Below are 15,057 nucleotides of genomic sequence, written 5' to 3' on the forward strand. Positions count from 1 at the left end.
ATGGTGTGGCCAGGAGTACTACGTGGGCTAAAGCTACCTCAGCACTGTGCTAAGTGTGGGGAGGAAGCCGAGCAAGCCGACTCCTGGGCCTCTGGGGTTGGCTGGCCTGAAGATTTTCAGAGCTCAGCCATAAGGTATTATTAGGTGGACCATTCAAAAGAGAGCTGTTCCAGTTACAGCAGAGTGCCTCTTTAAATCAACTAGATAAACAGAGATGCAGTTATAAAATGAGCTAAATAACCGAGTGGTTTTTCTCTTGACAAACAGTTTTCATTTTGAGAGAGGAGTGTGTTCATTTCACCATTCCTCCAGCACATACCTCTCAGTGTCTAGTAGGTACAAGTAACCCTAGGAAATCCAGGCTTTAAATGAGCAAAAACTGCATCAGCACACAGTGTTGGAAAGTATACAATTATTGCATGCAATGAGGCGCAACTGTCCTTTGGTTCCCAAAGCTTTTGTTCTCAGAACTGAATTTTGCTTTGCTTAGACAAACTTTGTTTGAGAAGCAAAGGCAGTGACTGTGAGCTTTCTCAGAGAATGGAGCACAAGGTCCCAACTTAGGGAATGTTGGGGGTTTCTATTCATTCCTCTTGACAAAGCTCCTGGGCAGAGCAAAGGAAAGGGCTTTTTACCTGGGGTAATAGTCCTGACTGGGGCAAACAATCTTGTTATGGGGTGAGAAGACAAACTCTACTGGCAGATTCGAATGGCAGATAGGAGGCCTCTAGACGAAAGTGCAGGCAGCACCTAGCAAAGCCTATTGGCTGATGAGCATGAAAATGTGATTATTTGTTCTTTTTATTGATTGCTTACTATATGCTATACACATAATAGCCTTAAATATTAACTTGAATTACAAATCAAGAAGGCTTCAGAATAAAGCCCATTAGAAGTTAATGTAAATAAAAAGCCAATGTAAAATTAAGATCTGAAACACAAATTCCAAACAGATGGCAGGGACATAGGATAAGAAATTTCTTCCTTTAGTTCAGTTCAGTGGCTTGTCCCTAAAAAACTGCCACTGTATTTATAGCCTGAGCCTGCTTTTTGAATGTTCTTCCAAAAACCATGTAAAGTTTCTACCTAGAGTTAGTTGCGGGTGAGGAGTGGGGAGATTGAGGGTGGAAAGGGCAAGGAAGGACAAAGAGGATGCCTCATCCTCCCCTGCCACTCATTCTTAAGGACAGTGGCACCAACAGTACCACTGAATGCCACAATCAACTGTCACAGCTACTTGGGGTCTGCTAAGTTTCAAAGATATCTATTTAAAACACGGAAGAGAAACGCTCCTGTCTGGCTTGTGCACTCCTCTTGAACAACTTCTCTATTTTGTGCCTTTTCTTCTTTCTTTCAAGAGCTGTAACAGTGAATAGCTATTGAGTTTTGAAGCAAATACTGAAAGAGCTGTTTTCCAGTGATAAGTAATATATTGTGTTAGCAATGGTACTACTTAAAAAATAAGATTTAACTATCTTTTTGTTTTAAAATGTCTTAAGATTAATTTTCCATTCAGGGATCTAACATTAAAAGGACTGAAATTAGTTTTGAAAATATCAACTATATATATTTGTGTGTTTTTAACACAAGCTCAGACACAGAATATACATGGACAAGCTACTCCATGCAAACATTATTATAGTACAGAATAATTCCAATTTCTTAAAGCCAAATGAATTGGAATTTTCAAGAGGAAGAAAAAGAATTTACAAGTCCATGAAGATCCATCCTCTCATCACTAGTAGTGTATCCACAGGATGCAAAAAAATCAAGGATTTCTGCTAAAAATCAGAAAAACACTTTCTTAAGGCCAAAAAATTTAATGAGGATAAAAATGGAAAATAGAGTTAAAAAAAAAAAAAAGGGGGAGCCATTTAATGCTCCAAATTAGACCTGTCAATATTCGGTGATGGGAGAAATATGAAAAGCTTTGGCATAGAAGAGGAACTATGCAATGCAATTCTTCACCCTAATGCTAAGTATGTAGGGCTGTATAATTCCATTCCTCAGTTCAATTATAGCATGCAAATGCCTGAGCTGCTGGCTTTCTAAAAACAGATGCAGGGAAACAGACCACACTAACACCAATGTACATTTAATAGATGACTATTTGTCCTTAGAAAGGATCAGAAAGCAACAGAATAAAATCAGTTTCCCTCGTCACCTCTGACAAAAGGGTTATCTAATTCCAAGAGTCACTTGGGTTACTGACCCTAAAGGAAACAAGAATTTTTTTAAAAGAAGGCAATTCACATTTTGCTTCTCCTGCATATTGTTTTCTTCCTGGGTCCTCCCTCTCCACTCTCCCCAGCTTTCAAACTGCCAGCTCACTTTTTGGGGTGAAGCCTCTAACTCTAACCTGTCTCTCCTCCCCTCAACTGCAATTCAAGCTAGACAATTTGGCATCAGCGTCCCTTTCCAGTCCTTCTTGGAAAACACTTGGGCAAAGGAAACAGGCCATAATTTTCCGATGGTAGGCCCCTTCTACAAGTACCAGTCTGAAACGAAGATAGCGGTCTTTCCAGTTTCTAAATTCACATGGGAAATTCCACTTAACCCCCCACCAGGTTTCCAGATCTTTTTGTTTGGTCTGGTGAGCAGGATAAAGGCTGTGACCAAGGGTGCCCCCCTGCTAGCCGTACCCGGAGCACAAACAAAAGCTTCTGGATGGCATCTCCTGTCATTATTTGATTTCACAGCTGTCTACGCATAAAAGAAAGGAGTTAGCATCACTGAAAACAAAAGACAAAACACAAAACGAGAAACAGGCAACTGTTTTCCCTTGCTCGGAGACAGCAATATTCTTTACTGAGTGGAAAAGTACTGCTCAGCTCCCAGCAGAACATCTCTGACTGAGAGAGACTGGGCATGCTCTGTGTTTATTTCACTGGACATGGGAACGTGAAGTGGCAATGGGCCCAATTCTCCAAAACTAAGTCAACATCCAGATAAGGTGTTTCCAGGCATAAGCACTGAGGAGACTGCCTTCTGAGGTCTCCAGTTTCAATTGATAGAAAGCACAGGTGTTAAGCTTATAGCTAAATGTGGAAGCAAAGGAATTTGTTGTCTCTTGACTTTACAATCAGAAACCTGACGGAAACTATACACTGTACCTTTCCACCTGCCCTTTTGTAACAGAAGAAGGAATGCAGAGGCTTGCTTACCTTAAAGTTGTGTGTCTTCTCATAGTTGAAGTGGTTGTCGTTGTGTGTGAGGGCTGCCCTTCGAACCAGGGAGGAGATCTGTGAACAGGCAAAGAGTTTGAGAGGGGGCCAAAGAAAGCCACCTTTGACACCCACCTTCACCCCCAAGGCTACAGCCAGCAGTTCTTGGCGTTTCCTGCCCTGCTTAGACTTCCGAACCACAGCACACTTTTTCTCATTTTCCAGCCACAGTTCTTCAGAGAACATAGTGCCTGGATCCCAGATCTTTCTAGTTTCCTCTGCAGAGCGCAGGAAGCCCCGTGCTGTCAGGATTTTCGAACCGCAGCTAATGTTAGGAGGCAGATTTGAGGCAGCTGGGTCCTGTCTGCAGCAGCCTCCGGCATGTGACCTCAAAAGGCCCAGTTTGAGTGATGTAGGGGGCTCGGCTTCTGAATAAGGACGGGCCTGTTTTGTGCTATTTCTTAAGGCCGACGTGTGCCTGGAACAATAGCAAACATTCATGTGCACAGCAACCCCCAGAAGCGGTATCCAGTCAGCCACTGAGGATTCAGGGAGGCAGAGGCCGGCAGCTTGCTTTCTCCTGCCGCAGCACATTGCAAAGGAGAGGTCTCCCCTACTTATTAGCACATTTTACACTCAAACACACCAGCGCGCACACCCCCCAGCCAGCTCTGATGTTCAAAGTGTGAGGCTGCATCCAATTCATCTGGGGCTCTGAACCCCATCCTGGGCTGAACTCCAACAGATTAAACCTTTAAACCCTGATGACTGTTTAATCTTATAGGGGTAAAGCCTCTGTCTCTTTATTAAAAATCTGCCTTAGCACTTGAAAGCTTCATTTGTATTCTTATGCATGCATTAAATTGGAACAGTCTGAGTACCAAATGGGGTATCAGAGGAGAGCAAAGCTTTTCCGCTCTGAGTTCTGCAAAGTTGCAGAATAAGAGGCAGGATGTCTTGCCCCAGGACACTCCCTGGGCTCTCCTATCCTTCCTGTGCGAAAAAACTCTGCTCAAACCCACCCAGACCAGACAGTATTCCTTACCTAAAATCAAAACATCATAGTTGCTTTTCTTTTCAATAAAACATCTTCAATGTTCATTCTGTTAGTGCCCAAACCTATAAAAATGCCCTCCTTGCTCTTAAAAGCATCATCTATTTGATGGTCTCCCATGACCCTAATTCTTTGGTCCTAGGTCTCCCCACAAAAAGAAGTAGGGAAATCCTGATGTCTTGGGAGTACTCCTGACTCATTGGTGAAGATTAATGCAGCTAATGCCAGACAGTAAAATTAATGCTTTAGGAAGTAGAAAACAAGATCTAGATAACTGGGCCTTTATGTAGATGGGCCGTCCTGTCCTCTACTGAAACAAGGGCTCCATGCTCCAGCCCCTCCAAGCAGCCTTGTGAAGAGTAACCAAAGATCACTCCTTCCCTTGTGCAATTCTTTATTCCTGGTAATCACCATGATTTTAACTCGGTTCAAAAATTCATCCTCCCATTTCATCCTCTTGTTACCTTCAATAATAACACCCAATTTTTATGTTAAGCTATTGAGCACAATAATTTACGCTGTGTCAGAGGACGTTAGAATGTGTCAAAGGCACTTAACTCATCGAATCTGCAGCATATGGATGTGAGGAGCAAGATTTTTATTCCCAATTCTTTTGGATGAAGAGATTGAGGCACTGAGAGGTAAAGTAATTTGCCTAAGGACATGCAGCCTAGTTTAAGTGGCAGAACCAGGGCTAGAACACAAAGCATCTGTGTCCAGCGCCCATGCTCTTCAACACTGTGTCCCGCTGCCTCGGTACACCCATGTGCTGCCTCATCCTGCCATCAGTCCTGACAAATGCTATATCTCAGATACTGGTTGAGTCTGGCCTCTCCCTACCTTTCTTTCCCCACGTAACTCAGACCCTTGTTATCTCTCCAGTCCACCTTACACATAGCTCTACAACAATCTTCCTAATCCACCCATGCTTCTCCATAGCTTAACTGTGTCCTGGCATTGCTGGTTTTTCCTGAGCTGATCCTAATGTACCCAGCTCATCCTATTTCCCTATACTCCCCTCCACAAATCCTACAACATCTCTTCTGTGACATACTTAACTGCTCACCTTGGTAGCTTGCTCTGTTCTTTAGAATATTCTAGCATCCTTTCAACATATCTACATTTTCACCAACATTTACATTCTAACTCTAATGTTACCCTTTCCAAAATGACTTCCCCAAACTCCCCATTGTAGGCCAACTGTGTCCTCTGAAATCCCATCGTGTTTTATCCACATTTTTCTGATTGCACTTGTCACTTTCTGTCTGTATTATAGTGTCTATAACAGCTCTTATCTCTGCCACACTGAGAACTCACTGTGACATGCTCTATGCTTAATTCACTTTTGTTTCCCCCACAAATATGTCTAATAAGAGTCCCTGCCACAGTAGACACTGAATAAATGTAAGTTGCTAGAAAGCACATGTACATACCGGAAGCCAGGATTGTGGAAGAAGGTGTGCAAAGATGACGGCATGGTGTGGGGTCTCCAGTCCTTCCTGAGACCACCCATCCACTGCCTTGGCTTCCAGAGACAAGGTTCCCTCCAGGGGTCTACCCTCTTAATGAGCTTCACCAGGCCCCTTGTCCCTTCTTCCCACTGTCTGATTCTGAAGGACAACTGCTATGGCAGGGGTTAAGTGAAGGCTTGGCATACCTTTGCAGGGCTTCCCATCCTTAGTCTACAGGTAAAAAGATGGAGAGAAGCAAAAAGGGTCCTTTCCCAACCTTCACTGCTAGCAAAGCAAGAGAGACCTTTTGATGGTGAGCCATTTGTGTAAGGGCAAATTCTGTGATGTGGACTGGACTAATGACACGAATATACCAGTTTTAGAATCCGATCAAATTAACGAAGGAGACCACTACTCCTCCTGCGGCTCGTCCTGCTATAAAATAACTATTTACATGGAAAGTAGGCAAAAGAATCTCCCCCTTTTGGTCTATGGGTGGTTGAATACAATGAGATTTAATATTTTTTCATGTCTGTGCTTGTATGTATAACAAGTAATTTTTATTTCCATTTGTGACAGTGATTTCTTTTTCAGCTATTGATTCAATAGAATTGACCCAAACACAAGACACATTCAGACAAGTGAAGGAACTACACACTATTCCCTGAGGATGCTTCTTTACAGGGGACTAGAAGTATTAGCCTTTGAGCAAGCATTGCTGTGAGCAGTGTGGGTGACCTCAGACCACCCTCTCATTGAGGGAAAACTGATTACAGTAATCTCTTGGTGAAAACTTCCCTCTGAAATGACCCCATCACACAGAACTCTTTTTTATCTCAACTCCTCAAGGGAAGCTCCTTGCCTTGTTTTATATGCTCCGTAATGTCGAATACAGTGTTCTCTATACACAGTGGACATTTAATACATTTGCTGACTGTCTTCTTCTAATGAAAATTTCTACCTGACCTGTTTTAATATATACATTCATGAGATGAAGCACATTTCCCTACACGCTCTGTTTGAACCAAGGATTCTCACTGGAACGAATGGTCTTTTGGGCCAGATATCTGTTGTTGTGGGAGGTTGTCCTGTACATTGCAGGGTGTTCAGTGGCATTCTTTGCCTGTATTCACCAGATGCCAGTAGAGCCCCTTCCCCCAAGTATGATAATAAAAAACGTCTCCAGACATGGCCAAATATTCCCTGGGAAGCAACGCTGTCTCTAGTTGAGAATACTGGGCTAAATTAATAACACAAATATTAATATTTATATCATGCTTACTATGTGCCAGGTATTATACTCAGCACTTTGCGTATATATATATAGATCTATAGATCTATATATATATTTTTTTTTAATTTTGTTTTGTTTTGTTTTGTTTTTTGAGACAGAGTCTCGCTCTGTCATCTAGGCTGGAGTGCAATGGCGTGATCTTGGCTCACTGCAACCTCTGCCTCCCAGGTTCACATGATTTTCCTGCCTCAGACTCCCAAGTACCTGGGACTATAGGCACGTGCCACTGTGTCCGGCTAATTTTTGTATTTTTAGTAGAGATGGGGTTTCACCATGTTGGCCAGGCTAGTTTCAAACTCCTGACCTCAAGTGATCCACCCACCTCGTTCTCCAAAAGTGCTGGGATTACAAGTGTGAGCCACGGCACCCGGCCCACTTTGCATATTTGCACTCATTTAAGATTTAAAACCCTATGAGGTAGGTACTGCTATAATTACCCTTATTTTACAGAGGAGGAAATGGAAGCTGAGAGTTTAAGTGACTTGCCCATGGCCACATAGCTGGTAAGTGGTAGAATATAGGCACAACTAACTGAGCCTATCTTTCCCCAAAGCCCTGAAGAACAAGTGTCTTTCCTTCTACTACACTTAATATCAAATTTACCTTTTTAACCATTTAAAAATGTAAACTCCAATGGCATTTAATGCATTTACAATGTTCTGCAATGATCACCACTACCTAGTTCCAGAACATTTCATCACCCCAAAATGAAACCCTGTACCCGTCAGTTCCACTCCTCATTCTCTTCTCCTCCCAGCCTCTGGCAAACACCAATCTGCTTTCTGTCTCTATGAATTTGCCTATTCTGGATATTTTGTATAAAGGGAATCATACAATATATGGGTTTTTATATCTGGCTGCTGCTTTTTTCTTTAGATATTTCACTTAGCATGTTTCGAGGTTCATTTATGTTGTGGCATGTATCAGTACTTCATTCCTTTTTTGTTGCTGAATAACAATCCATTGTGTGGATATACCACACTTCATTTCCATTCATCAGTTGATGGACATTCAGACTGTTTTCACCTTTTGGCTAATTGTGAACCATGCCACTAAGAATATCCTCATACAAGTTTTGTTTGAATGCTTGTTTTCAATTCTTTTGGGTATACACGAAATCTAGGCTTTTACATATTGTTTAAACAGCCTCTCATCCCCATCATACTTACATTAAAAAATATGCAGTGGTTGAATGCTTGAATTACTCTCTTCCCCATTATAGTCAGTCAACGAGTAGCAGGTCTGGTGTTCCCTGGACTGGTTTTTAAAGAGGAGACTTTAGTTCTCCCTGAGCCCACTGTGAAAGCAGGTACTACTTAAGATACTTCTGGAAGTAGGTGGGGCTATAAATAAATGGTGACATAAGCTCACCACTTCCTTTTTTCTTCTTTTTTTGATGAATAAAGGTTGGGATTCTATTTTCTAAGCCCTCTCACTGTTCTTCTTTCTCTCTACAATTAGCATCCTGGATCCAAGAAGGAATCAAGTAACGAGAAGGCAATGAGAGGTTGTCAGATAGAGACAAGGAGGAAAGGGTGGGTCAATGGGCAGGAAGACCTGGGAAAATGGAGCCCTTTGGGGTGTCTGTGGACATATAAAGTGCCCAGGAAAGGAATGGTAGGAGAAAGACATATACCCTTCTCACTATACTGGCTTTAATAACCTAGCATCATAAGCCCAGAAGGGACCTTAGAGGTTCATCTAAGCAACAGCTCCTCCTCCACCTGGCTTCAGGCAGGACCACCTCTCAGCTTCTAGGGAACACAACATTGTGCTTTATCAGTACCAATTTCTAGAGAAGGTGATTTGCCACCAATCCACAAGCTTTCCACAAACTTCAAGTAAATTCCAGTGCTACATTTTAAGGAGGGCTCATTGAAAATGTCATCATTAGTCCCTGGATGTCTCCCTGTATTCCAACCACAGTGTCTGTGCTGCCGAGAGCTCTACAGTTCTGTTTATTGAGTCTGAATCTTCCTTAGGTATTGCCCGAGCTATACTCCTATTCCAAATACTGTCCTGCTGTTGCAGCCTTCTCTGCTTCATGGCAGTGCACGAAATGAAAATCAGTATTAGGAATGATGATGAGGGTGTGGTGAGGAGGGTTCTTTAATATCCCACTGGTGTTTGTGGGATAAGTTGGAGATTGATCAAAAGCCTGGAAAAGTTCACGTGCATTGATCCAATTATTCTATTTATAGGATTCTCTTGAAAAGGTCTTCAGACTAAGATCTAGATAGATAGATAGATAGACAGATAGATAGATAGACAGACAGATAGATATAGAGATACAGATATTCATCAAAACAATATCAAGAAATGTGAAAAAGCCTAAACAGTCAATATAGGGGAAAAGTTAAATAACTTATGGCATATAAATGTAATAGGGTATTATGGAGACATTAACAAAGACAATTAACAGAACATTTAATGATGAGAAGATTTGCCTCTGATATAATGTTAGGTGAGAAGTAGGCTCCTGAGTCATCTATAGTATAATTCCCAGATTTGTAAGTAGGTATACACAGAAAATATCAGAAGAAAACACACCAAAATACATTCAAAATACATTCAATCGAGCTGCTGAAGATAAACAACAGTTACCTCTGAGTGGAAAAATTTTAATTGACATTTATTTTCTTCTATATTCTTTTCTGTTTTTTTTCGAGCTTCCTACAATGACTATGTTCTTATTCCATTATATAAAAATGATTTTTAAAGTATATTACAAAACTCTTATTAGATTTAGTGTGCATGGATGATAAATTCTTAACCATTGAGCTTGTCTATTCCCTCCTCCGCTTTTTACAAGGCAAGAGACCAAGAGCCAGAGAGGTTCCACAATTGCCTCTTATCACAGAGCTATTCTACAACTAAATCTGGAAGCAGATCCAGACTTCAGCTTCTCCTGCCTCACACCTGCAGACATCAGAACCCCCAGAGGGCTTGTTAAAACATACTGAGCCCCACAGTTTCTGGTTCAGTCAGTATGAGATCAGGCCGGAGAATCTGCATTTCTGATCGGTACACAGGTGATGATGTTGCTGGTCTCGGGACCACACTTTGAGGACCCCCATTTTATTTTTCCACTGAACCTGTGGGCCGCAGCCTTGCCTGATAATTAGAACACACACACACACACACACCACACACAGACACACACACACACACAAACACCCCATGCTCAAGCTCTACCTCTACCCAATGAAATCCAAATTTCTGGAGATGGGGGATGGGCTGTAAAAATCCTCCAGGGGCTTGTAATGTGCTCTTAGAATTGAGTGTGACCACACTAATCTCAAGTGCTTCAGTTCAAGGGGATTGTTAGAAAAGATGAAAGTATGAACACAATCAGTGATGTTGACTAAATCCCCTCCAAAGGAATTAATATTGTTTCAAACACAAAATGTGATCATGTTTCTGCTCATGCTCACCCCACACCCACCTCCCATGATGCCACTTAAAACCTCCAGAGACTATTTAAGGCAAAGGCAAAAATCCATACCATGCCCTGCAGGGGCTTGTGGGGTCTGGCCCCTGCCACCTTTCCAGCCTCGCTTGCCACCACTTTCTTGCTGTTACCCTAAGCATGTATACACACACCTATTAGTATGATTTTAAAATTATGATCTAGGGCCCTCACTAGCCTGCTAGCCTTATGAAACAGGCCCAGAATCAGGTCTCCTGAGGTTCTTCCCATGGAAAAAATCCTTGGCACCACATGTGTGGCAGATTAGGGGTGTTGGCTGCCCACAGCCCACTGACACAAAGACTCATTCCTCCTCTCTGTTCCTAGAGAAATTTTACAAACATCTAAAGCCGAAAAATTATTTTAACCTACCTATAAAAGAAGAGTTCTATTAACTCTTCTCTGGTGACTAGCATGATGCCAACATTGGCTTGACACTCAGGAAAGTTTTGTTGCAGAAAACATAAACATGCCCATTTTTCGGCAGCTCTCTGTCTTCCTTTCCTTCCATCAGAAATGATTTCCACTCTTATGAAGAGTTACCATGCTCTTTTTTTTCCCTTGGGCCATTGGCTCATTCCCTGCACATATGTCTGGGGTACTGGTGTTGGGTGATGACCCTGGGTGTCCCGTTATTTCCCCAAAGCCACAAAATGTTATATCCTGCCCAGATCCAGGAACACGCAGCAAAATGCTGCAGCTATCCGCACAGCCCTGGATGGTGTGGGAAATCTATACTTTCCTTTGTTTTCACGTCCTGTGGGTCACACTGAAATACTTTTAATGGTTGGTTGGTGGTATACTAAGTGTATGCCTACTACCTATTTCTGTGTCTAATATATGTGTGTGTGTGTGTGTGTGTGTGTGTATACACATTTGTTTCAAAAAGCTTCTATGGGGATTTTGAGGGGACTGGTGGATAAGGAGGTGCGGTGATGTCTGCTGTGGTTTTTTGCTATGGCATTGTGGATCTGGTTCTCTATTCCTTTTGGGAAGAGAAAAAACTAGAAATGCTAAGTGAAATAAGCTCCAATTGCCGAATGATAATCGAAGGTGTGGTTTTCTTTTTTCAACACTACTAGACCCAGCCTGCCTGATCCTATGTACTTTGAACCCTCTCACATACTGCCAAATGAATCATCCTTGCCCTTCCTAAGAATTGCCCTGTTTGTTATATTCTGTTTGTGGCTTTCAGTCCTGAAAGAGGAGGAAGACAACAAAGACACATAACTAAACGCAAACACATTACCATGGCGCCAAATAAATGAGAAAGACCAGGGTGGGACCTGCCATCTTTCCTGCAATTGGGCTAGTTCAAGCTGTATAGTCCTGGTTTTATTTGAGGCCATTTAAGCATCAGGTGTCAACGATTAACCTGGCTCAGTCCTAAAACTGCTGCTGACCTCCGAACCTGCTGCATTCTGATCTGAGACAAGGTTCTTTGTCTCCGATGGCACACCATGCCCAGCTGCCACGCCGATTATTCTCCAGGGACAGATGGCTACTCTCGATGTGAGAGACACACAAAAGTGCCGAAGGAACAGTCTCACTGCCCCTCCTAGAATGCAATCCACTTCATTCAAAACAGTCACCGTTCACCCAAACGGAAAGGCCTGTATGTACACTGAAATTGACCAAAGTACCTTGTTTAGCAGCAAATAAGTAACCTGATGCTTCTTGGGTTGGTTGATCGTGCAATGCTACAGTTGCCGTCCTTCCCACATGATACCACCAGCTGTTCTGCTGAGACTGATGTCAAAAATTGTGGCTAATTTCTGATGTTTCTCACAGACTTTTTAGATGTAGAAATAAAAGATACTCCACCTCATAGAGGAAGACTTTGTGTTGCATTAAGGGTCTTGCACATTTCAACACGCCATTGTTATTATTTGCTTTTTTGTTTTGTTTTGTATGCAGTTTTTGACAGAGTCAATATTAATGACAACATGTTTTAACATCCGAGTGTAGTAATCCATTTCCTTAAATACGAACTTTAAAAGTCTTAGTCCAATTTCTCAAATGCTAAACTTTAGAAAGTATGGTAGGGTTATTCTTGAGAGAATGGAACATTTGTTAAATCAAACTCCTTAAAACTTTGGTCAAACTAAGATCCAAGTACATAGTGTAAAACCTAAGGGAGAAGCAGCTATTACAAAGTTCCCAGCTACCATCTTCCTTCTTGTCCTAGATGACTTTCTTCTCATATTCCATATTCATTTGCTTTTCTCTGTATTTTCCTTGCTAATATATGACTCAACTCCCCACTTCTGGTCAAAGAAGTAAGAGTCCCAAATGATGGACATGTGGGTTTTCCTACAAAAGTCAAGACACTCAATTTCTAGCTTATGGCATCAAACTGCAATATGGATGTTGGGTGTCTTTCTCAAACTCCGCTCACTCAGGGGAGCCTGGGAAATCCCTGCAAAAGGCCAGATATTTGCCAAATTGCATTTTCTTGTCCACTACTTTCTTGTCCAAATTATGGCAATTTGCAAAGCAGCACTACAGAATGTACCAAACATAGCTTCCAGCTACTCCTTTACCAGGTTCTTTGGTCAGCAGTTGGAGTAAGGTGCACCTTTATCTACAGGAAAAAAAATCAAATTAACCAGTTGTTTTCTCCATGTGAACTGTCCCATGTTAAAAATAACCAAGATACCTAAGAGACAGGTTTTCAAAATTTCACAAATAAAAATATCTCCAATCCCTACTCTGCTTTTTACAGTGAACAATCACCCAAACAAAACAGTCCTTGACGCCACTCACAGCTGTGCAGCTGATACTGCTCAATATAGTTCTTGGGGATATTTACGAATGCAGTAGTCTTGAAACATGGATATGTTGACACATTCCAAAGTTAATCTAGGTTTATTTCTGGTCTCCTGTGTGAGTGGTGGCTGGGATTTCCAAAATCTACAATTGGTCCTTGTATTTGTGTTTGGGAAGACTAGCTCTAACAAGCATATGGCCGTGTTGTCCCTTCCCAAATAGAATGTCAGAGTGTGTGTGACGATGCAGAAACCTCTCAAGCCACTCCCTGCTCTGGAAGAGAGGCTGTCATGCTAATGAACAAGTTTAAATATTCCAGGGGAAGACAGTTCAGTCTGAAATGACCACATGCAATTTGGTCTATGGCTCTGTTTTAATGCAATACAATTATTCCTGGATATGTTGCAAACACAGCTCCTTCATTCCTTCCTTCCCTCTCTCCCTCCCTCCCTTCCTTCCTTGCTTCCTTCCTTCCTCTCTTCCTTATTTCAGCAAATAAGTATTGAGCATCTATTATTTATCAGGCACTGTGTTAGACCAGTGAGATAGAACAGGGAACAACTACTCTTAGAGAGTAGACAACAAACAAAACTAAGAAGTACATTGCATATTCTTATCAAAAGTGTTGGGAACCATGAAGAAAAACAAAGCAAGAACACAGGATAGGAAGTGATAGAGAGGGAGGTTACAATTTAAATCAAGGTGGTCAGAAAAGGTCTCATGAGAAAGTGACATTTGGAAATTTGGGCAAATATTGGCCGGAGGTGATAGGTGAGCCATGCTGACATCTGGAGGAAGAACATTCCAGGCAGAGGGTACAGCACATGCAAGGCCATGAGATAGGAGCAATCATGGGAGACTCAAGAAATAGCAGAGACCAGGAACAGCTAGAGTGGTAGCTGCTAGAAGGTGAGGAAAGGGACCTGTGGCCTTCTGGGAAAGAATGGGACTCCCACTTTCACTCTGAGTGACGTGAGCAGCCACTGCAGAGTCTTGAACAGAGCTGTGTGTCATCTGAATGACTTTACAAAAGCATTGCTCTGCCTGCTGTGTTGATGACTGTAGCGGGGCTAAAGTGCATGCAGGAACATCAGTTAAAGGCTATTGCAGAAATTCAGCTAAAGGATAGACAGTGGCTTGGATGAGGGTGGGAGCAATGGAGGTGATAAGAAATGGCCAGAATCTGGATACTGTTTCAAGGTAAAGTCTACAGGATTAGCTGACAGGCTGGATGTGAAGTACACACGAAAGAAAGAATTCCAGGTAATGGTGCAGTTTTGGGCCTGAGCGACTAGACAGAAGAAGTTTCCATTAAATGAGATGAAGAAGACTCCAGGAGAAGCAAGAGTGAAAGAGAAGGCCAGCCGCTCCGTTTTGTGTATAGGAACATTGAGACAGTTGGACTTACAAGCCTGAGGTTCCTGGAGAGACAGATACCAGAAATCTACTTATGGGTAGATGAATTTTAGAGGAAGAGAGTTGTGCAGATAGAGCAGAGCAGAGACCCCAGGACTAGGTTCGGGGACCTCCAACCATCAAGAGGTCAGTAAATTGAGAAAGAACTAGTCACAAAGAAAGACAAGGAAAGCTAACACTCATAGGACAGGTATGATGGGGAGTGAGAAAGGACCACAGGGGTTAGCAATATGAAAGTAAGTGATCACCTTGACATGAGCAATTTCCAGCAGCAGTTGGGGGAATCTGATTGCAGGTGTTTTAAGAATGGGAAAAGAGCACTTGGATCAGAGACTACTATAGAGCCAGTGCTGGGAATACCGGGCAGCCAACCGCTGCCGTCAAAAGAGTGGGAACAGGTGGGATCCAGAGTTGGCTTGTTTCTCCTTTTAAGAAAGCAA

General features: G+C 42.3%; 1 protein-coding gene across 2 annotated transcripts in view; it reads right to left on the minus strand.

The window, feature by feature from the left end:
• Positions 1-15,057, minus strand: part of CHN2 (chimerin 2) — a 314,374-nt gene that overhangs the window by 31,766 nt on the left and 267,551 nt on the right. For both annotated transcript variants that reach the window (XM_077994704.1, NM_001261577.1), the window contains 1 exon segment: positions 3,165-3,242. In XM_077994704.1, coding sequence (XP_077850830.1) covers positions 3,165-3,242 — 78 coding nt within the window.

Source organism: Macaca mulatta, chromosome 3 (assembly GCF_049350105.2).
Source record: "Macaca mulatta isolate MMU2019108-1 chromosome 3, T2T-MMU8v2.0, whole genome shotgun sequence".
In the NCBI taxonomy this organism is placed as follows: Eukaryota; Metazoa; Chordata; class Mammalia; order Primates; family Cercopithecidae; genus Macaca; species Macaca mulatta.